Raw genomic sequence first — 27451 nt, forward strand, 5'->3', positions numbered from 1 at the left:
GATTTTGGGACTTCTGACTGTCACAATTGTAAAGTAATAAATTGCATTCTTTTACATTATTAAGTCTGTGGCAATTTGTTACAGCAGCGGTAGGTAGGAATAACACCAGGAATGTACATGGTGAGTAAAACCACATGTGTGTAAATGGTGGGGAGATCATGTTCTTGTGCATATGTAAAATGACAGTACAGCCTATACCAGTATAAGAAAAGCAATAATGAGATTTCAAATTCTGTTTCATGTACAAATAACTCACAGCTTTCTTTAACAATAGAAAGAAAATCATATCATGGTCATTTAAAAAGTTCATTTATTATATACCAATATACACTTTCTGTAATAAAAAATCCTCCCAATACATTGAACCATCATGTAAATGAAATAAGAAAATATAAATTCATCTGTTTACAAATGGGGTCAAATTAACCAGCACAGGATACTGTATATATGTCTGCCCTGCAGTCTATATGACCTCTAATCTTGAAGGTAGCCACGAGGGGAACTGGTGCTTTAGGATTTGGCACTGTAGTATTTCTCTTGAATATTTAAATAATTATACATGGTGATTTTTTCAAGTTAATTATTTTAAATGTAAAACTTTCAAAATAAGTACAAGTTTTACAGTTTTCTAATATTTTTGGATTAATCTTTAACATTTACATTTAAATACCTTCAGACTCAATTTTTTTAACATGCAGAACACACTTTTTTCCATTTTCTAATTTGAAGCAATCTTTAGACAAATGAAATTGGAAATATATCTTGAAGATGATGTTCAGCATAGTTTTTCTAAATGATAGTAACTTAAAAGTTATGATAGTTTCTAGTAATGCTCAATTTCTGTAACAAAGTGCACCATTTTACTATTATGCATCTCTAGAAAATGATACGTAAAACAAATGTTTTCTTAGTCTCACTTCAGAAAAACTATTGAAATATGATTTAGTCTGATTATATTTATATGATATTTATATTTCATACTTAGCTTTACTAAAATATAAAATGTACAGCAAATATTCTTGTTAGTGATTTGAAAATACAGTAGTGAGCTCCAGAAATTCTAGGTAGTGAATAGAAACTTTTAAATCTATTCCATGTAAGTACATTATGGAAGTAAGAATGCTAGTTTCCATTTCTTTGTAGTGTTACCACTTATATTTATATGGACAACTATTCAACATTGTACTAAATGACAAATAGTGTTAGCAAACAGCTGTGCAAGTTAAAATGAATTAAATCTTATTTTAGATATACTAAATTAAAAGAGCAACCTTAGCTCTGTTATTTGCAAATAAAAAATTCATTTTCTTATACATGATTCTATTATTGTAAACATTGAGGAAGAGCATTACCAAACTATATAACTTAGGTTTCTAATTTAAAATAACTCCAATGGACAGATAGATACAAATGGATTTTTGAGACCACCAGCTTAATTTCCTGACCCCAATAATATAAATGTTTTGACTGTGAGAAAGAAAGCTACATGCGTAAAAAATAAAAATCAAATGTACCATATGTTAACATTCTGATGACTATAGAATAAGATTATACACATAAACATATAGCAAATCACAGTTTCCTGCACTGAATATTTATCAACTAAACATGTATCAACAATACTGGGTAGTGTGTCTCCTCATGAACTGTGGTCTTCTAAAAGATCTGAATGTGAATGGAAGACGAGAGGGAGAGCATTGTTCAAGGACAAAAGAATGACAATGGACTAGGAAAAGCATTAAAAAGCAGAAGTTTCCACAGCGGGCAGTTTAGCTGTATGCAATATTATTTTTATTGTTGCTCTTTAAATAAAGACCCTCTCTATATTTAGTAAGATGTTTTAACATTTACCAAAAATTTTATTGAGTGAAGCAGTTACTAATTTGATGTCACAATAGTCTGGGCAAAATATTCTGTTAATGTTAACATAAGTGCTCTAGACTGGTGTCTGATCATTTGTACGCCTCCCAGGGACAGGTCACGGGACATGCCTTTGGCTCTAGTCAGCCAACAGACCCCAAGCCTTTAGTGCAAGATGGGAGTAGACATTAGGTGGTGATGCTTTGCCACCAGGGTGTTTTCGTTTGATATTCTGAGAATACAACTATTTGCTAACTTTATGGAGGATGCAGGGTGGGGAGCGGGCAGGTGGAAAGAATATTATCTGATGACTATTACATGCAGCCACCCTTATTCTGCTTGTATAACAGCAAAAACACACCTTGATCATCTCATACTGTTCTAATAAAACCTGGGTAGAGATGTTCAACACAGATTTAAAACATCAGTAGCCATTCTCCACAAAAACCACAATTTTCTCTCGCAGGTGTCTGATGATGTTACTAGCGAACATCTTTGGAATCTTCCCATTGTTATTTCCTATGAATAACATTCCAATCAAGATATCTCAAATGTCTTTTGGAGCACAACTTGCAACCATTTCCAGTAGAAAAAGAAAGTATTTTCTCTTAGGTTAGTGGTGCTTGGAGTTTGGAGGGTTGTAAATCCAGTCAATTATAATGAGTGCCATACTTCCAATCATGAAGATAATTCCAATCACAAGGAAAATTACAGCCTGTAATTTAGAGAGAACTTGTAAGGGAAGACAGAAACCATGCTTGTCACAGTTTGCTTTTATAAGTTGCTTATGTAAGGTGATAGTCTAGTTTGCATTTATATTAAAATATTGCTCATAACTCAAATATCTAACAAATCAATCAATTCAGATCCTACTTGGGAGAAGAAAAATATAGTGGAGAGACAGAACATAGAATTCTAAGAAAGAGTAATGATTAGTTGATTTGATACATCAAAATGATGCCATATCTTATGACCATTAAAAATTAAGTGACAGAAAAAGATTTAATGACCAGTGGAATGCTTACAATTTTTTAGGTGAAAAAGAGCTGATCATAAAAGAGTAGTATGTATGATATGATTCTGATTTTATAAAGGAAACAAAAACAAGAACCTAATATATATTGCATACTTCTGAACAAGACAAAAACTGTGCATGCATATATATTTATTAAGTCTGCAAAAATGTATATATCAGGAAAAGAAAAACTTGTATAAATATTTTAATACTAAATTTATTGAGACATTATGAGGTTTATACAAGTTACCTTTGACCTCTACAATTACAAGAGGTGCTCAGTACCAAATAGTCTCTCTAGTGTGAGAAACTGAAAGTGTTAATAAGGACTAAAAGGTATAATAGATAATGTGAAATAGGAAGAAAAGGGGCAAAGGGGAAGGGGAAGTGGGAGGGGTAGGGGAAAGGAAAGAAGGGAATAGAATTAATATGAGAAAATGAAAAAATGGAAACAAAGTCTTTGTAAATAGGGAGGGATGGAGGCATTGAAGGGAGGGCAGGGGATGGGGAAAAAAATAAGAACCAAGATGGATTATGTAAAGGTGCAAATTTCCAGTGATGAATGTCATTATATTGTTATACCTAAGATGTACCAATAAAATTAATAAAAAGAAAAAGAGGCGCTCAAAGTGATGTCCATTAGCTTCCAGATATTTATTAGTTCAGCAAATTGCTGAAGTGTGCATACATTTTTTGGCAGACTCTGTATAGTATACATCTTTGTATGTATGAATAGTTACAACACAAAATATTTTGGAATTTTCACACTAGAATAGGCCTTAATAATACACACAGATCAACTTTTTAATTGTGTATATAAGAAAACAGCAGCTAAAATTTTTCACTAGCGAGGCCTAGGACAGTGATGGCAAGCCTTTTAGAGAAGAGTGCCCCAACTACAACCCAAAACCCACTTATTTATTGCGAAGTGCCAACACTGCAATTAAGCCTGAATACTGAGGTTTTAGTTTAGAAAAAACAACTTATACATTAACATTTTTTTCTTAAAAGAAAAACAAACAACATGCATGCCATAGATGTGCCACCACTGGTCGAGAAGATGATTTTGCTCATTTTATATCCAGTCAAACTAAAAATGGGTCACACAGAGCAAAAGCAACTTGCCCAAGTCACACTGCTATGAAAATCAAGGCAAGATGGACTACTTGAAGTGAAAATTCAGGAGCAAGATGACAGGAAGAGCTTTTGATACCAAACTCTCCTGAAGTCCCTAAACAATCTCAAGAGATGAATAAGGCAAAAATTCAGAGTAATTTAGTAAGAAGCTGTGCTTTTCAAATCTTAATGTAAGATCTTAAATCATCACTGATCATATTTAGTTATTGAAAAAACAGGTACCTATGTTTCAGTAGTCCTACTATGGAAAAGAAATATGCACTTCCTAGTTTAATAAGATGTTATTTTATACCTAAAAAAATTGCCTTAAGAACAAATGTTCCTTTTTTTTTTTTTAATCTTAATCCAAACTAGGGCATAGCAGGGTACAACAGAGGGAAAATGAAAGCAACCCTGACTTTGTAGCAAACATGACCAAAACATTGCATTCTTCCCAAACTCTGGTAAGGAGTCTAATTCCTTCCTGATAATTCCACATGGGCAATACAGCCAGTGCTTGGCTCTGGAAGCTGGTATGCATATAGAGCACATGTGCCCCTGGGAACGCCCCATTAGCATCTGACATGTAGGAGGGCTCAACATAAGATATTTGCTATTGGAAGAGAAGAAATCCTAGAATTATCTGTGTGCCAGAAAGTCACTTCTTTTTTAACCCCTATTAGAGAGTCCCAGCCCATGCTTGGTGTTTGGTTTTTCTTCATTGCTTCATTTCCTGAACCATATGTATTTTCTGCCTTATGCTTAGTTGAAGAGCAAGTTGTAATGGGAGAAATTGCAAGCTTTACTTACCCCGACCTTTTGGGGTGACCTAAAAGGTTCTTTCTTGACAAGTCTAAGGTAAAAAGCTGCTGGAAGGATGAAAATCAGCATCGTGGCAGAAGAAGCCCCTAAGGAGAGAAACAGGCAAGTGAATTTCCTATGTGGCAGGTCTTCCTGGAAAAGCAGATACCTGAGAGATCACACTTCAGAGAAGCCAAATAAAAAGTGACTTTAGTCTTCTTAGCCCCTAAAGCACATACTTTAAATCACATCAGCTCATCTGGGTTGCTTATTCATACAAGGTATGTTTGTAAAGAAAATAAAAATGTTCCTAACATTATAGCTATGTAAGTATAATATATAATAAGTAATAAAAGGCTGAAACATAATACAAATTGACAGAGGATTGGTAATGTAAGTACATCCTAAGAAGGCTGAACTCATCCCATGTCCTTCTTCTCCACCTCTTACTTTTCAAAATATCTATACAAAATTCTTTAAAAAGCCTTTTGTTGTTTTAAAAATTTGAGTACATCTTTGATCAATAGAATGAGAAATTAAAGATATTAATGAGCCAAGTAATTCAGGGAAATGATATGCTTTAAAAATTAACCTGGCATGCGTCTGAAAATGTCTTTTAATGTTCAGCCGATACTCAAGAGACTTGAGAGAGTGTCTGGTGGGTAGAATGTGTCTTTCTGACTCTTCCCTGATGGCTGACTTAGAAACAACGTCCAGACCTGCTCTCCCCCAGCCAAGGTATATAACTTCACTTCTTTGAGGATCACTTTCCTCATCTGTCAGATAAGGCAGCTGGACTGAAGTCAGCTGGAAGTCAGTTCCCACTGCCACCTGGGAAGGAGGGAGAGTGACCAGCACAACCCCTTGGGTCCCAGCAGGGCTAACAGGAATCCCGTGAGCCTGTAATGTACTTGGGATCCCGAGTGCCCAGCACTGGCTCCCTGACCACCATTTAAGGAAAAGTAAGTTTCGGTTGACTAAATAAAAACCCTTCTGAAACTTACCAATGAATCCAAAGATGTATTTTATAGTTGGCACAAGGATGACCAGAACATTATTAAGTGCAATAATCATGGCTGCAATCACAAAGTGTCTTATCCAGCTGAAGGGTCTTTTGGGAAGTAACAGTGTAATTACTGATGTGCGAATCTATAACAAGAACATACAATGGCAAGATCAATCACTGTTTTGGACTTTTTCTATCATTTTATACTTTCTCATTTTTCTAAAGCAGTTTTCCTTTTGCCCTAGGGAAAAAAATCATGATTTTTTTCCTGATATTTTTCATTGTGTTAAAATACATATAATGTAGAATTTATCACTGTAACCATTTTTTAAATATATAGTTCAGGGTATTAAGTACACTTATATTATGTAAACTTCATGCTGAATTTTGATGTCAAAGAGCATCAGTCTTCCTAGGTAGTATATTGTTTGCTCATTTTCTCATCTTTTAGAATTTCAGATTAAGAATAATCTCAGTCAAAAAGAGACAAAATAACAGATAAGATATACAACTCATAGAGCATACAATCCTTGCTGTTTATGGGTAAGTTGTCTCATCAGATTGTCTTAAACATTAAATATGAGCACAGAATTGATTTACACTACACTGCCAAAGGAATTTCTACAAATCTGGATTTTTCTTTAGTTTCTGTTATATTTAAGTTTACTACCTGATATATTTTAAAAAAAATTTTTATTGGTACATTTTAGGCATACAATATAATGACATTTATCATTGGAAATTTGTACCTTAAAAAATGATATATTTTGTGTTTACTCCTTTTTCTTTCTCTCCTTTTACCTTCTCATCATTAGGTTATAAATCCATAAAAGGCAAGAAATAAGATTTAATATTTCTCAGAATTTCTAGTGTAAGTGTCTTGCATGTAGCAGGCAATTAGGCAATTTTGTAAATGGCAAGCAGGCAATTTTTTAAATGGTAAATTAAATTGACAGTAAGAATCTTTTTCCTCCCTTCAGAGTCCATGACAGATTTTAGCCTTATTTCAGCAGCTGAAATAAGTAGGCGAAGGGTCAAGAGAGGCTCATTTGCAGTGGCTGCTCAAGTTACTGTGGTGTAAGTGGATAGAGATCCCTGGGGGTCGAGGGAGGACCTACATTTATGTTTGCACAGCTTAACAAGGTTGAAAACGCATTTATCTTTGGAACCCGTTGGAGACACTTTTTTTTACTTCGTAGAATTACTCTATTGGATTTTCAATAACTGAGCACTTTAGTTAAGCTAGGACTTCACATTTTTAGAAATACTGGGATTGATTTTCATTTATTTAGTTCTAAAGTCTCAATGGAATGGAGACAGAAACTCTCTTAAAAGAGGATGCAAAATACATTTTGAAACAATGTATGAACAACAAAAAATGCAAGCTAAACTGCTTGCAGTTTCTCATGTGACATTCCTTTCATACCACCCCACCAAAAATTAAAGCCATCTGTTTAGGTGGAAAAAGGAATTTCATTTCTAGAATGGCAAACCAGATAGTCCCTGAAAAAAGGTTTAAGAGTGACTTCGTAATGGATTTTAAAAATTGGATTAGTAAAAATTATGAAGCTCATTTTGAAAAGCACATTGAAGAAAGCAAATGATTTGAAATCATTTTCCAAAGCAGCCTTTACATTCTACATTATGACCTACGATTAGTGTTTATTCAATATTGTCCTGTGTGATCTAATTAGTATGCTTAAAATAAGCTATGATAAATATATAGTGCTTATGGACTTGTCTGACTGTCCTAAACTTACAGAATAAATAAGTCAGATGCAGGTTAATTTTCAGACAGATGTCACATGTATATGGTTTTTTAGTCCTTTGTTGAAATGGTGCATTCAGTTTGATAAACTGTCACCGGCAGTCCTGTATGTGTAGGGCTTCTGAGTATAAATGCAGTTTCCTGTGGTCTCATGGCTTCCAGGAAAGACCAAGGCTTTGCCTAATCATATGAGAGGAGAGAAGAGTAGAATGGATGGAGTACATGTTGAGTGCTTTGTCCTCATAGTGAATGAGGGATAAGAAAATAGCAAAAAGAACAAAAAAGAATACTGAGCTGACCATGCATTCCTGAATAGAGAGCTGAGCAAAGAGGAAAGTAAGCTGGTGGTGGCTGCAGAAGAGATTAAGAAGGAAATTTGCTGATTTTAAATGAGGCCTTGAGGACTGGGCCTGGGATCAGAAGGTCTTCAGCATTCTACCCCTGTCTGGACAGAGGGAAGCAGGCTCACCACCAGAAGGCTGGCCTGCACTTCCACTGTCCACAAGTCCATACCTCTACTGACATCAACTGGTAAGAATGTGGAAATGTGGGGCAGGGAAGTCCCCAGTGACAGCCTCAGTGACAACCTCTGACCCAGAAAGGTTCTAGAGAAAAGAGCTGCTTCCAGAGAGCATGGCCTGAACACAACCTGTTAGGAGGTGCTGTGTTCTGATGTCCAGACCCAAGGTCAAGGTCAGGAATGTGGAGAGGAAGATGGAGTATGCAGTGAGTGCCTCAACTTGAACTGTAAACAAATTATTCAGCCCCTTAAAGTGGCTCATACCTTCACTTTTTGGAATTGCTGTAGGGAAAATGTGCTGAAAATGCCACTGTACAGCCATTCATGGCAACATTGGGCATGTTTCTACACCTGTATCTGGGTAAGCTTCAGTCCCAATACCCAGGAGATGGAAGTGGGACTGTCAGTAAAAGGCCTTGCCTTCATTCCCTTCAGCTATGGATTTATTCCACAAACATTACAGTTATTATGTGTCTTGTACTAAAGAGGAAAAATAAAAAAAACTAAACTAACCAGAGAAAAGAAAAATAATAGTAGAGTTTTAAAAAAAACAAGCAAACAAACCTTTATCCTATCTTCTTGGGCTCTTAGCCTAGTTAGTATTTGCTAAAAAAAGGGAAACACAAAATAATAGGTAAAATGTATAGATTTGAATCCAGACTAGGTCTATTTAGGGTTTTTAAAATTTCTATATGAGGATATCAAGGCAAGTAAATAAACTTCTTAGCTGTCAACTATTTCTGAATATTAAGAACCCTGTCTGGAAAACCATGCTGTGGTTCAGCATTTGACATACTGCAAATCTTGCCTCTCCATTATAAGGAACAAACAAACAAAAATAATGCTAACATCATCACCTATCCCTTTGGCAAAAAAAAGTGTTTGAATTTAGCCTTGTAGGATTTGACTGGGACAAAGGTTATCCACTTATCTGTCTCCATCACATCCATGAAGATTTGATTCTCTTAGCCCAGATCCTCATCCACATTGAATTCGTGGCACAATCGGCAAGAAAAATAGCCTGTGCATTGGCTAGAAATAAGCAGTTTATACATTTCGAGAAAAGGCAAATCTGTTTAAAGACCATCTTCCTTAGCAAACATTACTGAGATCATCCTATGTGCCTGTCACTGCACAGCCCCATCTCCAGTGACCTGTAAGCCCCTGGAAGGGTCCCTTAATGCCGATCATTTCACTGTACCATCATAAGGGCGAGTGCAGACAGTGCTGTGTGCAGAATGTTTCATGCATGCTCACACTGAGTAGAAATACACAGAGAAGGAGAGCCGTTAGTTACTTTTCTGATGTTCGGCTTAATGATCTAATGTTTACAAATGATTGCTATTCCTGATCATCAGATTCCTTCCAGTGCCTTCTCTCTCCTTTCTAAGAGGAGTTTGGGATTTTTGATGTTAAGGTGAAATATTCATTGATAAAGAAAAGACTGGCTTTTATTTCCCATTCCAACGATGGCAGACATCCATTTTATAATGCACTGAGCATTGAATTCGTCCAACGGCTGCCTACTAGCTGTGTGACCATGGCCATGGCCATTGATCTCTTGAGACCATGGCTTAAAAACACTATATTTAGAACTTATGAGTAAAGTAACACAAAAGCATGTAACAGATTTCTTTCACAAAATGCTTTGATTCCACAGTGACGTAGTACTTCAATGTGCCAAAGCTTAGTTGGTGATACCTTGATCCACATTGAGAAGAAGTCTGGATATTCTTTTCTCAGTGAAACAGCTTGCTTGGAAATTTTATCCTATAGTACACTGTCTGGGTTACAGCTGTCTTCTGCTTTGTACCCAAGCTGGAGCTGATTTTAGACTAAGGCTGCACATATGTCATTTGAAATACTTTCAGATACATTAGAGGGAAGATATTATTTGAGTAAATTATTAGCCATGATAATAATAAGGATCTGATTTCACGTGCTCATGGGAAAGGAATGTACCAAAATATATTTCAGCACACAAGTTACATTTAAAGCAACCACAGTGTCATGATATAAGCAGTCTTCATACCCTGGGCCCTGCTGGGAACATTCTCCACACGACAGTAAAATTTACTGCTTATTTTTTTTTGCTCCTAAAATGAATGAGCAAATTGAGTACTTAAGAAAAGAGAAGAGTTGGCAGGCGGGTAAAGACCTGTGTTTATCCATAGGAGGTGGTTTAACTCATGAGGCCCAAGTCTCTGCAGCCAGCCCGGTTCCATGATTGCAGGGCAAAATGGCACCCACGGCAAATGCCAAGGAGGGGTGCTCCTAGCCTGTGTCTTCCAGAAGGCATGTGTCACTTTGGGTGCAGTTGAGGGAAGAGATACATGATGGATAACATAACTATTTTTTGAGAAAATTTATTCTAGTATGTAATTTACTTAATGTGAATCTCCTCTGTAACCTTCAAGACCAGATAAAATAAGGTAAGTTTGGATGTTACTGCCATACAACAAACTGGAAAAAATTGAAATATCTTCCAAATTGTGGTGAAGATGCAATGTGATCTGAGAGTTAAAGTGGTTTTGGCTTTCACATTTCAAAAGTTATATGAACTCCTACTCATTTTTCCTAGTCTACAGGATAGCAGTTCAAGCTCTGCTTTCTGAATTTGAATTTAGAAATAAATATTATGACTTTTCCCCTGCATTTTAAAAATTTCACCTACAAATATTTACTATATCAACATATTGAATGGTTAGTTTTAAGTGGGTCCAAAATGCTATGAGAGTAATAATGTCTTCGGTGTTGCAAGTGCAAATTTTCATTATAATTAAAACTACATCAAGTCAGACATAGTACTAATCAGGTTTCTATCACCAGAGATTTATATTACTTACTGGGAACAGAACAATGGGCACAGTTAATGTTACTGCCACCAGGACTGCCAGGCGGACCATGAGAAGAGGGGCATCAAATGTATACACTCTGCTGTAAGCGTGAAGTAATTCATCTTCAGCTTCTCCTACAAGGGGGAAAAGGAGAGTGAATCCATCCACCTGGTGTTACTTCAGCACTGGTTACTTACAGCATTTTATGGAGAGAGCACAGGACAGTGGGAGACTCAGGTCTGGGAATCCAGACACTTTTTATTCTTGTCTCTGAACTATCAGCTATGTGAACTTTTTTCAAATGAACAAAGTTGCAGGAGCTAACAGAAAACTGCTGAAGTACTTCCTGAGAGCACCTGTATTATAATAAATCGATCTCTGTTTTAAGAAAGCTTGAGCAGTCAGACTAAGATGCTCCTTTTGAAGGGGATGAAGTATCCAAGCCCCACCCTCTCCCCATCCCCCCACGCTCCTCTGGCCCCATCTGTCCAGCCACCCTTAATACAACTTCTCCAATCCCATTATGGAAACTCTAGGACTAATTACCTCTAACATTTTAAAGATTAACAATTATAACTCCATTACAACATGGAAACACATACTCTTGGGCTTTTTCAAGATTTGTTTGTCTTATGGAACTCTTTAAGTAACATGCAAGGATGAGTAGTATGATTTTTACAGAATCTCCCAAAGAATATTGCTCAAATACTAAACCCTCCTAGAAAACACATTCATTCAGAATCTGAGATACAAATGTCAAGGAGATATTTATGGAATTTGATGTAGTTTGATGTTCCCACTGATCTTCTCAAGGTCAGACAAAAAGGGATAAAAATACTTTTCATGTTATTGACCTCGACTTTCATTAATCACAATCAGCAGTAAGTTAATGTTCAATATAAAGTACGTGCTTGGTTAAAAGTCAAATATTAGTCAAATAGAAAACAAACCTATGCAAATGATGGCCTGCCACAATGTTGATTCTTCCCCAACTCATCATACAGTCAATTTAATTTATCAAGTCAGTCAAAAAATCCAGAAAGTTACAGAAACTTACACAAAAATATATTTATATTGATACATTGACTAGTGTGAACCTATGCTACCAGGGTTATATTTGATTCCATGACATTTATCTATAGGGCCACATTTTATGGAAGAAACAACAATGATACTCTTTTTGGGTACTATGAAGATTTCAAAGAGAAAATGTTTAATATGTTTAATACATAATCAGATGTGGCCACAATCAGTTTTTTCTTTTTTTGGTTGTTGTTTCTTTGTTTTTGTAGCATAATCCCAGATCAAAGGAAATTCTGTTATATCCTTCTCTTAGAAAACCCTTCCCTATAACAGAATAGAGTAAGATAAGCCTGAAATTTTATCTAATGTTCCAAGCTGCCAGAATGGACTTGAGCAAGTTCCTCAGTGGGTGGTGGCATACACCTATAATCCTGGCACTTGGCAGGCTGTGGCAGGAGAATCGCCACCACAAGTTCTAGGCCAGCCTGGACTACACAGTGAATTTAAGACCAGCCTGAACTACACAGCATGACCTTGTCTCAAAAAGCAAATGAAAACCAAACAAAAAATATAAAAAATGACTCAAGTTCAAACTCAAGAATACTGTTAATTTTCTGACACTTCCTGGCAGTTGGTTATTTCATCAAAAGTGCTTTACCAAATGCAGCTGGATTCTTCCTCATTGCTTCTAGCCCGAAATGGACTAGACAGTCTAGCTAAAGAAATAGCATCTATTCCTGAAGGAAAATAACTTAATTTGAGAGATTTTTAAAGTAAAGTACATGTGAATTCACAGGAACTTGTTAGCCAGATGGGCTCAGTGTCCATTTCCTAGGTCAACTGACAAAGCTAAGATAACATGTTAATTGGGGATGTGTCATCTACAGATCATGCTGCTTACAGAGGGTAAGTGAAAGAATTATACCTGAGTTAACAGGCTTACCAGGATCCATACAGAATGAATGACTTTGACAGAGTGACCTACCATAGAATGTCAGGTAACCAAAGAGGGCAGCAAGTAGGTACATGACAAGCATTCCAGTGATGGAAATATTTGACACCATTTGCATCTTTTTCCTGGACCGACTGAAAATAAAAAGAACATTGATTTTAATTTTTTAAATATATGAAAGTATCACTTTTTAGATGAAAAACATTGAAAGAATGTGTGTCTAATGCTAATTATGAAATTACATTTCTAGTACATAAACTTATATTTGATTTAAGTTTGTCCTAAAGAGCTAAGGAGGGTTTATTTCCATTTATCGTAAACATTGAACTCATTCAATCTTGGAAACAATTGTTTCCCTAGAAAAGGAATGGTCTACTTCATGTCAGTAAACAAGCTTGCCTACTGAATAATTAATGTAATTGACATAAGGATCAAAGTGGTTCTTAATGTAAAAAGCTTAATAAGAAAAAAAACCTACTGGAACCAGTAAAGCATTATTGCTAAGGGTTCAGGCCACTAGGAAGCTTGAGATTTTTACTTGGACAAATTCTGGAAACCACTCTAAAGGGTACCCACTCAACGGTCAATGAACAGGCTTCTGCAGTACATGCTGCCTGTGATTTTCAAAGTAAATCAAAGATATTAAAATCATTGAAAGTGTTCCAAAATTTTTTATGGGTAAATTAGAATTTATGGGGAAAGGTATTGCTAATATCTGGGTCAAAGGCCCTGAGAATTGTTATATGGGGACCTAATTTGAGGAAAACAACTATAGTGGGCTCCTATCTACCTTGTCCACACAGAGATGTCAACAACGTCAACAGAAAAAGAATATGAATGAATCACAGACCACCAATTAGAAGAAACAAGATCTGCTACCCAACTCCATTGTACAGATAAGACAATGAAGACCAGATGTTGACACATCTCTTATGGTTGAATGCCTTTTAGACGAAGGTTAGAAACTGACCACGTGTGTCCTCAATGGCTTAGTAAGGCCACCCTCATCATAAGTGTTGGTCTTCCAGGGTACTGTCCTTTCCAATCCAGGTGATATTGATTCTACCCAATAAATTCATATTCAAATTCATTATACTTGTCAAAATTGTTACACCCATTGGCTCCTCTTCCACCTACCCTGACCCCCTCCCCTGACCATTATGGCAGAGGGAGTAGAGACAGGAAGCACATATGGTAATCCAGTGTATGCGCTGAGTCATACCTTGCTGGTTAAAGTATATTACTGCCAAATGGTAGTAATACAAACTTTCTCTGAAGAGAAAGCTATAAACCGTTCTTCTTGTAAAGCACCTTTGAACATATGAGGATATTTTCAAAGCAAATTAGGATGCTAAAATAATGGGTGCCTTACTCTTTAAGTTCACTGTAGATGGGAAGGACCTCAGGGTGGCATACAAAAGCAAATGCTAGGATAGGAATTGCATAGGCCGTCTGTAAAACAAAGACAACACCACATGTTTAACATTCCAACACAGACGACAATCTTAGGCCATCTCAGTTTATGAAATAAAGATCCAGAGGCCACGTTACTGAGCTCATGAGAAACCCAGGTGTCTAACTTACCCGGGAGTTGAATACAAAGTATTTTGGTTGACACTTGTCATCATTATGGGCTTCAAACTCTACTCCACTGCCATGAAGGGAGCCCTTGGCCTGGTTTTCATCCAGCCCTATGGGATTTTGGTGGGTATAATCCATCATGAAGTTCACACCAGTACTATCGGAGTTGTTGGGCAGTGTTATCACATGCACTGAAAGTGTGTTGTTGACTGTCAGATTTCCAACATTGTGATCCACAATAGGCAGAGGGCAAGGTATTTGAAATTTCTTGTAAATCACCTGGACCCAGACATTTAAGAAAAATGGTCAGGGTTTGAGGAAAAATAATAAATAAAAAATCCATACATGTGGCTTATGAGGTAGGAGACAGAGAACTCAACCAAAGATTATTTTTAAACTAATGGGCCATGGAGATTCTCTCTAGCCTGTGTTCTAAGAAAAAAGTTGGAACTATGGTTGGCAGCACTACTCATAGAACTGGGTAGAAGTTAGTAGAACCAAATTTTATATGAATTCATTGCAAACCTTTCATGCCCTTCTGAGACAAAGATGATGGTCATTTCCTTATTGCATTTCATATCTTTTATTTCTTCAAGCTAATGATTCCATGAGTTATCAAATTTTCCCTCCTCCTCTGCTTCTTCAGGGACATGCTTTATAAATTTGGCATCCATGATATTCTGAGAATCTTCTTTCTTTTGGTAGTGGTGGAATTTCTTTAATTCCACAGTGGTTGTCCTCTCTTATTGAGCCAAATGTGGAAGAGAAAATGGCTGATTCATGTGAGCATGGGTGTAGTCTACTGGTGTCTCTTCTATACCTCTTCATTTCTTCCTTTACCTCTCTAAATACTGGATTGTTGTCATGGCCCTGTATCTAAATGTTTACCCAGTGCTCATGGAACATACCCTTAGCAATGGCCTTGACATCCTAACTCAACTATTTTTAAACTCATGACTGCTCTTTTCTCATTCCAAATTAAAACACAATAAAGTTGCTTATGATCCAAGAATAGTAACTGAGGCACTAAAAGCATCTCATCCTCACCAAGCTACAAGAATCATGTCAACAAATCACTTACCACACTGACAAAAAACACCATACAGGTAAGAGAAAATCCACTGGTATATCCAAGGTAACCTAGGAGTTAGCAGAAATATTTTGAAAGGTGCATATGACATTTACAAACAGCTTACCTATTAAAATATGAATAAAAATATTTTCACTTAGAGAATGACTATACCTAAATTTTTAAGAAGAGAAAGTGGAAGAATAATTCCCAAAGACACAAATATGATGAGGTAGTTGCCATTGAGGTACCATTCCCTAGGAGAGAAAAAAAGATTAGGATGTTAGGACCAGAAAAGATCAAGCAGAATGAGTCACTTGATGTCAAAAAGAAATCAGAAGACATACCCAGAATTTTCTTCAAGTCCCATGAATGCTCTGATTACTTCAGGTAGTTCATATTTAATGATGAAGAGGTAGCTTGACATTGCTAAAATGGAAACCATGGCAGCTTAGTGGCATATATAGCACTACAGTCACACACAAGTTGTAAAGAAGTCACAACACTTGGAACATCCATCCTTCTTGGTAAGATGGACATCTAATCTCCCAAACAAGAAGGTGTGTTTTGTGCTGATTCCAAGTTCTTTGCAACATTAGTTCTTTAGACCTTTAGCTTTCACATGTGGATTGCTGCTAAGGTATCAGTTGATTTTGCACTAAATCCAGCTCCCAGGTTTTCAGAAAAGCTGCGGTCTCAATGATTTAGTCTCATTAGTTGTAAAGCATCATGGCCTGCATTAGTTATGCCTGTTTTAGTGTCTGTGGGCAGTGGTCTGGCAGCAGCAAAAGGTATGGGCCAAAGCAAGAGGGCAGAACTGCAAGGCAGAGCTGAGTAGACTCTATCACTCTGGCTCTCTCCAGGTGGGCACGTATCTGGTCCTCTACGGTTTCTATGAGGGACACACAAAATCTCAGACCACTGATTATTGAAACTGGAGTCTTCCTGGATTCATAAAAGAAAACAAGAGAGGATAGATTCTCTCCCTCTTCATCAATTCAGATTTTTGTTTGTTTTCCTCTACGTTCTAGTCTTCTGCCAAGTAAGAAATTACACAAAGAGGCAAAACTCAGAAAGATCTTGACCATGACCTGTTTTGAAAAATCTAGTGAACTCCATAAACTTTCTCCAAGGAAAAATGAATATGTATGTGTATGTATAATATTACAACTTTGCCTATAATTTAAAAATTTTATGCAACCTCCCTTCACCAGCCCCATCCATTCAGTGAAATATAATATTAACTTGTTAATGAGGCATGGTGAAAAGACTTAACTAAAAATAAAACTGACAAATTTTACATGGAAGCTTTAAGTGTGTGCTATATACTTCTATGAATTTTTGCTAACAGGGATTTAAAATAGACACTTAAAGTGCTGGAGATATAGCTTAGTGTTAGAGTATGCCTATCATGTAAAAGGTCATGGGTTCAATCCCCAGCACCACAAAAAACAAAACAAAGAAAATATCTAGATATCTAAGTTAGAAATTGAACTATTAAGAGTTCAAAAATATTTCCTTAACTTTAAACAGAATAGTGGTAATAATAATTTCCTTTATTGTTTAGTTCTGCACATCATTATTTACTTGATTATCAGATGACAAAGTTTATGTTATCCTCGGTCCACAGCTGATTGATATTGTATGAAATGATTTGTACAATGCCTGATGCATATTCTGTACACATTGTTTGGTTAATCTTTATAGAGACCTTAGCTAAAGCTGAATCTTACAGAGCGTAAAGAGGAGATATTTCTGATTAATGGGCTTGGTGAGAGACTATTCAATTTTAGAACTATTAATTGCTGACTTACAGTAATGTCACCAGTGTTAATGTATTTGGGCTTTGAAAATTCAGAAAGATTCAGACCTGTTTGAGTAATGTCAACATTATTTTGCTAATGTTGAAATGTCCATAGTGAATGTTAATTTTTTAGGGGATTGAAAAATTAAGGGTTCTAAATATGGATTTGCTAAACCAAGAAATACAAGTGGGTTCCTTTATGCTAAGTATTTACTAATCATATAAAATAATAGAAGTGAGCATTTTCTGGTTGGTATTATGCAATTACATCTCACTCCCATAAAGTCACACTTTTTACTCATTCATAGCTTGATGCCAATCCCATTTCATAGTTTATTCCTATTTTAGAAGAATGTCAGTGGCTACATTTTGACCCACCAGCACTGTTGACTGGACACAAGGCAAAATATGCTTATGTCTGGTTGATTCAGTTATCAAAACAAGTAAATTTGATCAAGTATGAGGTGATCCTATGAATTCCTTGATACTTTAAACCTTAGTAAGTCTAAAAATTTGAACTAAGTGTAAAGCAGTCTGGTGAGATTCAGGAGGTTTAGAGGCTTGTGAGTAAAATCCAGTAAAGTGAATGGAACAATCCCAGGGTTATTTCCAAAATCTTCTGGACTCTTAACACATACGCATATGAAGACACAGCACTTGCCAGCAGGCACAAGACCCTGAGTTTGTTCTCCAGCACCTAAATAAACTAAGAAATAAACACAAATTGGGGGCTAGAGCTCAGTGGTAGACTGTATGCTTAGCATCTGTGAGGTTCAGTGCCTAACACACACACCACCAAAATAAAACAAAAACTCACATCAACTATAACTTGGCTTCATTTATGTGATAACCAACTATCCATTAACAGGTACAGGGATAGTTGGATAAAGGTTATTACAGGAATTTCTGCATTCCAAAAATTGTAGATAATTTCAGTGAGCTTATCAAAGGAGCTGCCTCTTTTCAATGTCTCTGTTATTTTTTAAAGTGCAGCAGCATTATTTGCAGTAGTGAAAAATTAGAAACAATTCAACTATTCATCAGGAAGGATTTGGTAAACCAATTATAGCACATATTCATAATAGAAAACATTAAAGCCATTAAAAAGAATAGCATGCAAATACATTCAAGGCCTATTGTTAAATTTTTAAAAAGCCACAAGTCATATTACAAGGTGATCTAATTTTAACAATATCAATATATTTGTTGAATTTGGCATAGAGGGAAACCTGGAGCAGTATTTCTGAGGGTGACTTACATAAACTCACCTTGGTGATTTATATATTGATGTAATGTTCTAGTTATTCACATTTGCATACATTTGTTTTGCAATTATATGAATGCCCATTTAAAGATAATTAGAGAGTCTCCAGAGACATGGATATTGAACTTGAAAGCCAGGTTCTGAACCCTTTTTACATGCCATATGTTATCTTCTCTCATCCTCACAATGACCTTGTAAGGTTAGAACAAGACTCTCATTTCATAGAAAGAAAAGTTAGACTCAGGATTAAAGTGATTTTTCTCAAGGTCACAGATAATGATGGAAATAGACTCAAAGCCAGGTGCAGGAGACTCCAGAAAGCAGACTTCAAGATCTTATTCTTTACTCAAAGAATTTAAAATAACTTTAAAAAAAAAGAGTAACATACAAACCTGGGCTGCCATACCACTGTCCCCAGCGCCGAGGAGCAGAGCTGCCCCAAGTGCAGAGGAGGTGAACTTTCCAGGCTGCCATACCACCACCCCCAGCACTGAGAAGGTGAGCCACGTGGGTGCCAGAAGCACACATCCCTCCCCACTCCCACCCTCGTTAAATGAGAAGACACTTAAACAAGTCTCAAAAACAGACTCCCAGATAACCTAAACCAACTCCAAAGGGAAACGAGATGGAACACTCCGATACTTAATCACCTGGACTCCCTGAACTGGCAACAAAAGAGGATCTGGGAAAAATGAAATCAGAAATAATTTCTCAGATAATAGGAGAGATTGTGCCCATAGGGCAAGACATGATTAATAAGTCTAGAGAGTACACAGATAAAAAAAATAGAGGAGCTGAGGAACATGATGGAATCCCAACATGGGAAACAAATGGAATCCATAAAACAGATGCAAATAGATTTCCAGGAGATCAAAAACTCCTTTGAAAGTCTACACAGCAGAATGAACCAATGTGAGGACAGAATTTCAGATAGAGAAGATAAGATCTCAATTCGTGACCAGGAAAAGAAAAATTTCTTTAAAATGGTAAGGGACCATGAGAAATCAATCCAGCAGCTGCTAGATGATGCAAAGAAGAATAACATAAGACTGATCTGAGTCAATGAAAAAACAGGAAAGACTGAAGATGACATTAAAAAAACTGTTCACAGAAATGATGGCAGAAAACTTCCCAAGCAGGGGAAAAGAACTTGACATACAGATATGTGAGGCATATAGGACTCCAACTAGCATTGATCAAAAAAAAAAAATCAACACATAGGCATATAATAAATAGCTAAGCATCCAGCAACCCAACAGAAGAATAAAATTCTACAAACAGAGAAAAGAAACAAATCACATACAAAGGAAAGCCCATCAAAATCACAGCAGACTTCTCAATGCAAACTCTCAAGGCAAGAATAGGTTGGAGTGACGTATTTCAAGCCCTAAAGGAAAACAGCCTGCAACCCAGATTGATGTACCCTGCAAAACTATCTTTCAAAATTGATGGAGAAATAAGATACTTTCATGACAAAGAGCAACTTGGGAACTTCACGAATACCAAAGGAGCACTCCAAAACACTTTAGACAATATCCTAGAAAAAGACAATGAGGATCATAACCCCAGGAAGCCCAACAGAATGTCTCCATTGGACATGACAAGAAATTAAATGCAAAGGGGGAGAATACAAAAGAAAGAAAAAGTCATGAAAATGATAAGTCAATACATATCAGTTATAACCATCAGTGCTAATGGTCTCAATTCACCAATCAAAAGAAATAGACTGAGAGAATGGGTCAAGAAGCAAAATCCAACAATATGCTGTGTACAAGAAACACACTTAATTCAAAAAGAAACTCATAGACTGAAAGTTAAAGAGTGGAAAACAATACTCCATGTGAAAGGAACCTGAAAAAAAGCAGGAATAGCTATCCTCTTTGCAGATCAAGTGGATTTCAAACCAACACAGATTAAGAGAGACAAGGAAGGACAATACATCCTTGTAAAGGGAAGAATCCAAGAGGAAGAGATGACAATCATAAACATATATGCACCAAACACTAGTGCACCCAACTATATAAAACAAATTCTGACGGACATGAAAAATTAAATAAGCACTAATATAATAGTAGTGGGGGACCTCAATACACCACTGTCAGAAATACATAGATCAACTAGACAAAAAATAAGCAACAAAATACTAGAACTCCATCAAACTCTTGAACAAATGAACTTAAGAGATGTTTACAGAGTATTCCACCCCACAAAATCAGAATACACATTCTTTCCAGCTGCACATGGGTCGTTCTCGACAACAGACCACATACTCACACATAGAACATGTTTAAGTAAGTGCAAAGGAATTGAAGTTATCCCCTGCATATTATCAGACCATAGTGCAATGAAATTGGAGATCCATAACAAAAGAAACCACAAGAATTTCATAAACATGTGGAAATTGAACAACAGACTTCTGAATAACCAATTGGTCACACAGGAAATTAAAGAAGAAATCAGATAGTTCCTATAATTAAATGCCAATGCCAATACAACATATCGGAATATATGGGACACAATGAGAGCAGTCTTATGAGGAAAATTCATAGCAGTGAATACCCATATAAGGAAAACAGAGTGAGCCCAATTAAACAACCTGATGCTGAACCTAAAGTTTCTAGAAAAAGAAGAGCAGGACAAACCCAAAGCCCATATAAGGGAGGAAATTATAAAGATCAGAGCAGAAATCAATGCAATGGAGACTAAGAGAATGATATAAAAAAAATCAATGAAGCCAAGAGTTGGTTCTTCAAAAGAATAAACAAACTTGTCAAACCCTTAGCCAACCTTATCAGAAAAAGGAAAGAAAAGGCCCAAATCCATGCAATTAGGAATGAAAAGGCTGAAATTACAATGGACCCAGCAGAAATCCAGAGGATCATCAATAGCTACTTTGAGAACCCATACACCAATAAGATGGACAACACAGAAGAAATGGACAGATTCCTAGATACATATGAATTACCAAAGTTGAGTGAATAAGACCTAAAAATTCTGAACAACCCAATATCAACCAATGAAATTGAAAATGTAATTAAAAACTTACAAAACCAAGAAAATTCTAGGTCCTAATGGCTTCACTGCTGAATTCTACAAGACATTTAGAGAGGAACTACTTCCACTGCTGTTTAAACTCTTCAATGAAATTGAAAGGGAAGCAATACTCCTGAATTCATTCCTGGAAGCAAGCATCACCTTGATCCCCAAAGAGGAGAAAGACCCAACCAAAAAAGAGAACTATAGGTCAATCTCACTAATGAACATAGATGCAAAATTCCTTAATAAGATACTGGCAAATAGAATGCAGAAGATCATCAAGAAGAACATACACCCTGATCAAGTGGGATTCATCCCAGGGATACAGGGATGTTTCAACATTCCCAAATCAATAAATGTAATACACTGTATCAATAGAGCCAAGGACAAAAACCATATGATCATCTCAATAGATGCAGAAAAAGCATTTGTCAAAATTCAACATGCATTTATGATAAAAACCCTACAAAAAATTGGAATAGATGGTCTCTACCTCAATCTGATAAATGCCATCTATGAAAAACCAACAGCCAATATCATACTAAATGGTCAAAACCTGAAATCCTTCACACTAAAATCAGGAACAAGACAAGGATGTCCACTATCACTACTTTTGTTCAATATAGTTTTGGAAACATTAGCCATGGCAATTAGACAAGAGAAAGAAATAAAAGGAATAAAGATAGGAAATGAAGAAGTCAAATTGTCACTATTTGCAGATGACATGATATTCTATATCAAAGACCCCAAGAACTCCACAAAAGTCTTGTAGACTTAATAACTAAATTCAGTAAAGTAGCTGGATACAAGGTCAGCACACAAAAGTCAATAGCTTTCCCCTACACCAACAACAGACTCACTGAGAGAGAAATGGGGCAACCAATTCTTTTCACAATAGCATCCAAAAAAATTGAAATACCTAGAAATCAAACTAACAAAAGAAATCAAAGACCTCTACTCTGAAAACTATAGCTCTGAAAATAGAGATTGAAGATGATAACAGAAAATGGAAAAACATCCCTTGCTCCTGGGTAGGAAGGATTAATATAGTGAAAATGGCCATACTTCCAAAACTGCTATATACATTCAATGCATTCCTACTTGAAATCCCAGCATACTTCACGGACCTTCAGAAAACAATCCAAAAATTCATTTGGAACAAGAAGAGACCCAGAATAGCGAAACCAATCCTAGGCAACAGAGACATGGCATGGGGTATCACAACCCCCAACTTGAAACTATACTACAAAGCTACTGTGATAAAAACAGCATCGTAATGAAACAGACCTGAGGATCAGTGGAACAGATTGGAAGATGCAGAAACAACTCCAGACACACTCAGCCAACTCATCTTTGACAAAGGAGTCAAACACCCTCACTGGAGGACATATAGCCTATTTAATAAATGGTGCTGGAGAAATTGGGTTTCAACTTGCCAAAGATTAAAAGTAGACCTATATCTCTCACCATGCACTAAGCTAAAATCAAAATGGATTAAAGATCTAAATATTAAAACTGAAATGCTGCTCCGGCTTGAAATGAGATTAGGTAGAACTCTTGAATACATTGGTGTAGGAAAAGATTTTATGAACAAAACCTCAGTTGCCTGTGAATTAGCATAATCAACAAGTGGGATCTCTTTTTATTAAAAAGCTTCTGCTGAACAAGAGAAACCACCAACAATGTGAAGAGACAACCCACAATATGGGAAAAAATTTCCACCTGCTGTTCCTCAGACAAAGGTCTACTGTCTAGAATCTATAAAGAACTTTAAAAAAATCAGACCTCCCAAATGTAAAGACCCAATCCAAAAATGGGCATCTGAAATGAACACATTTCTCAGAAAAGAAGTAGAAATAGCAAATAAACATATGAAAAAAAGTTCAACATCACTGATAATTAGTGAGATGCAAATGAAAACCACGCTGAGATTCCACCTCAGAAAGAATGGCTGCTATCATGAAATCAACCAATTACAAATGATGGCAGGTCTGTGGGGTAAGAGGAACCCTGCTCCACTGCTGGTGGGAGTGTGGACTGGTGCAACCACTGTGGAAATCAGTATGGAGATACCTCAAAGAACTAGGACTGGAAGTCCCATTTGACCCAGCTAGTCCCCTCCTGGGTATCATCCCCAAAGAAGTAAAAGAATCATACCACAGTGATATATGTGTTCTCATGTTCATAGCAGCACAGTTTGTAATAGCTAAAACTTGGAAGCAGCCCAATTGCCTATCAACTGGAGACTGGATAAAGAACATGTGTTTTTTTAATAAAATGGAGTACTACTCAGCCATAAAAAATGAGAAATTAGAGACATTTATAGCTAAATGGATAGACCTTGAGGCAATACTCTTAAGTGAAATAAATAGGACACACATGTGTAAATACTGAATAGATTCTCTACTGTGAGAAACTGAAAGTGTAAATAAGGACTAAAAGGTATAGGAAGAAAAAGGGCAAAGAGGAAGGGGAAGTGGGAGGGGTAGGGGAAAGGAAAGAAGGGAATGGAATTAATATGAGAAAGTGAAAAAATGGAAACAAAGTCTTTGTAAATAGGGAAGGTGGAGGGGTTGAAGGGAGGGCAGGCGAATGGGAAAAAAATAACAACCAAGAGAGGTTATGTAAAGGTGCAAATTTCCAATGATGAATGTCTTTATATTTTATACCTAAAATGTACCAATAAAATTAATTAAATAAAAAAGTAACATACAGACAAACAAGGGCAAGAGAGCCCAGAGGAAGCAGTAGACGAGGATATATATCTATATCTATATAGGTATCTAGATAGATACCTATCTATATAGATAGATATAGATATGGATATAGATATAGATATGGAGAGAGAACACATGTACATTACAGTATGTTAGGGCTGGAAATCTTTAGGAGACACTCAAAAGCAGAAAACAGCATGTACAAAGAAAGCATAAAGGACCTTGTAAAATATTAAAATAATACTAGTACTATTGGGTAATTGAATAGTTTGCTATAGTTTGACACAGCACCATGTATGGAATTGATAGATATAAGAAATGGACATTGGTAAGAAAGGAATAGAAAGGTGGGTAGAGGAATGTGACATAGACACTTGTGTCAGGATAATGAGTTTAAATTTTACCTGGAAAATAATGAAGGCAGCCTGAAGAATTTTATGCATGTGAGAAACAGAAAGGGATATGAATTCGAGAAAATATATCTGAAGGATGATTTGGAGATGGGTGCAGGCAAAACTCAAGGCAGGGAAAACAGAAGACTATTGCAATAGTCTCAGATAAAAATGCTGATCATCTGCACTGTGGTTTGTGAGGATAAAAGGAGAGGAGAAACTCAAGAGATTTGCGATCAAGTGGATAAAGTTTGGTATTTGAGTGGATGTGCAGGGTCAGTGAAATAGAGAAAAGTTTAGGCTTATGCCCAGATTTCTGGCATAAAAATCGAAATGGCTGCTGGTGGTGTTCATAGGGAGAAGAAAGATCAGAGGACTGGAACAGCAGGTTGAGGGATGGAGTGGGAAAAGAGAAAGAAAGCGCTACTATGTGAGAACACAGCTGGGACCATGCAGGAGAGGCAGCCAGCAGAATACCGCAGCTGTGGGTCCAGATGCCTTCTGAGGGTCAAGACAGAACTGAACCCATACAGAGCTGGTGGTCATCATCTAGAACACTCTTAAAATACATATATCTAGGCCCTTCTCTGGAAATTATAATTTACCAGGAATCATAAGAATCTGGGGTTTATACTGCCTCTTATACCTGGCCAGATATTTGCTGGCATACGTACCTGAGATCCTCTCCAGTGGAATGGCACTTTGCAGATGCCTCTCGAGCCCCAGGCTTTGGCCCTACCTCTCCCTCCCCATCAGCACAACCATTTACTTTTCCATTTTATTACATGTCTCATTCATACATCTGAAACATCAACTGTTCTGACAATGATAGAAATAAGCATCAATTCTTTAATTTTTAAAAACAATAATTAATGCCATAATAGCATTAGAAATCAAGAAAGCTTTTATCTTATATTCAGTTCAGAGGATTTTATATATTATCACATTCCTAGATATTGCTATTTTCAATTAAAGAATGACAGAAAATCTAAGAAATTTTATTTCTGAGACCTGAAAATGATAAAGCAGCTATTTGTCTGTATTTAAAGTGCTTATTTATTGACATGGAGTTTTCTTCTTGATCGATCATTCTCTAGAAAGTTTACGGGGCCATTGAAAGTTAGATCCCCTTACCACCAATGTTCTGCATCGTAATGGAAATAAAAGCTCCAAGTTTTCCAGGCCATCCAAATGCCTTCTCCCCTAATTTTTCATAAATTAATGACCCTACAATGAAAGATAAAATAATTTTGTTAGAGAATTGTTTAATGACTAAAATATTTCTATAATATAACCCTACACTCAAGTTTCAAACATGTAAGTAATGTTATAGAGAAATTATAAACCCAAAAGACACAACCTCAAAACCAATAAACAATGAATTAATATGTTCTCCAAACAAGAAGCAATTGGTTTATTCATTTTAACTACATGTAGTAAGTTAAAACAGTTACTTCCATCATCTACATCTCTTTTTCTATTTGGTTTGAACTGGAGCGAGTCGACTTTCACTCCTGCCTCTCACTCACCCAAATAACTAAAAACCCTGTGAGGCAGACCATGTTGCTGTGGTTAGAAGAAGAGGAAATATGAAACTGACTAAAATCATCCTCAGGTTATGAAGCGACAGACTGAAATACTCTTGTAAGAGAATCAAAGTAGAATGTCTTGGATTTAAGGCATAGCATACCTCCTTCCTTGGCTGTCTTTAGTAAAAGGTGAACTGAATAGAGTGATAATGTTGCCACAGCAAGCAGCATAATTCTGTAAAGGGAGTAGAGAGTAGAAAATAAAATGTCTATAAGAAATAAGACATCGTAGTATTAGATGTTGCAATAAAGGATCATATTGGTCTCTTCAATCATTAACTTTTTAAAAAAGAAAAGGAATCCTTTTCAGAATGCCAAACATTCCCTCTGATTCTATATTTCACATGTTTAACCTACTACTTGAAGTTCCTAACTTTTTTAGGGTTACACAGTTACAGAATCTGTTTTATAACTTAGATTTTAAGTATAAGGCAAGATTATCAAATACTACAGCTACTTTACTCAGCATTTGGGTATGGTATGTGTACAACACATGTGCATCCATATCTGGAATTGAAGGACTAATCCAAGAATTAATCTGGAGTCTAAGAATTCAAAAACCAAAGCATGTAGGGTCAGCTCCGTTATTACTAACCCTAGAAGAGGAGGTTACTCTGTCCTCCAGAGAATCAGGCAACTGCAGTGTAATAGTGAAAGCAGAAAAAGGGGTCAGGGAAATCCCTTTTTTTATATTCAGAAAGAATAATTTCTAATGTCAGGACTCTTGACATGTCCACATGTATGTATGGTTTATGTTTATACTAACCAGAATTTCTCCACAAACCAAGGGTTAGAGCACAAAACCAACAAGTAGAGAGCGACACCAAGAATTAGAGCACAATTAGATTTCAAAACCAGGAATTAGAGTGCAAAGCAAGATACAACCATCTACATAACAAATGGAAGGAAGCACTAAAGTTGACTTGAAATTTAAAAACATATATATATATGTAAAGAGAACACACTGAACAGCTTCCCCACAACTGATCAACTGATCTAATCCTTTGGTAATTCCCAATGCAATCAAAGCTATGGATGCAGATTTAGACTACAAATTATACGTTATATAACTACTGTAGCTATATTGTGCTCTTATTTTCC

The 27451-nt window shown here is 36.3% G+C and overlaps 1 protein-coding gene across 5 annotated transcripts in view; it reads right to left on the reverse strand.

Annotated features, from left to right (window-relative positions):
- Positions 1-292: 292 nt before the first annotated feature.
- The window catches only part of Slc38a4 (solute carrier family 38 member 4), a 71508-nt gene continuing 44349 nt past the window's right edge, over positions 293-27451 (reverse strand). For all 5 annotated transcript variants that reach the window (XM_013079064.3, XM_013079063.3, XM_087200161.1 and 2 more), the window contains exons 5-16: positions 26452-26525; positions 25896-25988; positions 15896-15977; positions 15723-15805; positions 15561-15619; positions 14483-14758; positions 14271-14350; positions 12932-13032; positions 10933-11057; positions 5797-5941; positions 4802-4899; positions 293-2575 (exon numbers count right to left, since the gene is read on the reverse strand). In XM_013079064.3, the coding sequence (XP_012934518.1) occupies positions 2474-2575; positions 4802-4899; positions 5797-5941; positions 10933-11057; positions 12932-13032; positions 14271-14350; positions 14483-14758; positions 15561-15619; positions 15723-15805; positions 15896-15977; positions 25896-25988; positions 26452-26525 (1318 nt within the window). In that variant the 3' untranslated portion in view covers positions 293-2473. The remainder of the gene's footprint in view (positions 2576-4801; positions 4900-5796; positions 5942-10932; positions 11058-12931; positions 13033-14270; positions 14351-14482; positions 14759-15560; positions 15620-15722; positions 15806-15895; positions 15978-25895; positions 25989-26451; positions 26526-27451) is intronic.

The sequence above is a fragment of the Heterocephalus glaber genome, unplaced genomic scaffold, assembly GCF_053883595.1.
Source record: "Heterocephalus glaber isolate CG9 unplaced genomic scaffold, H.glaber_assembly_v1.0 deba00001733, whole genome shotgun sequence".
NCBI lineage: Eukaryota > Metazoa > Chordata > Mammalia > Rodentia > Bathyergidae > Heterocephalus > Heterocephalus glaber.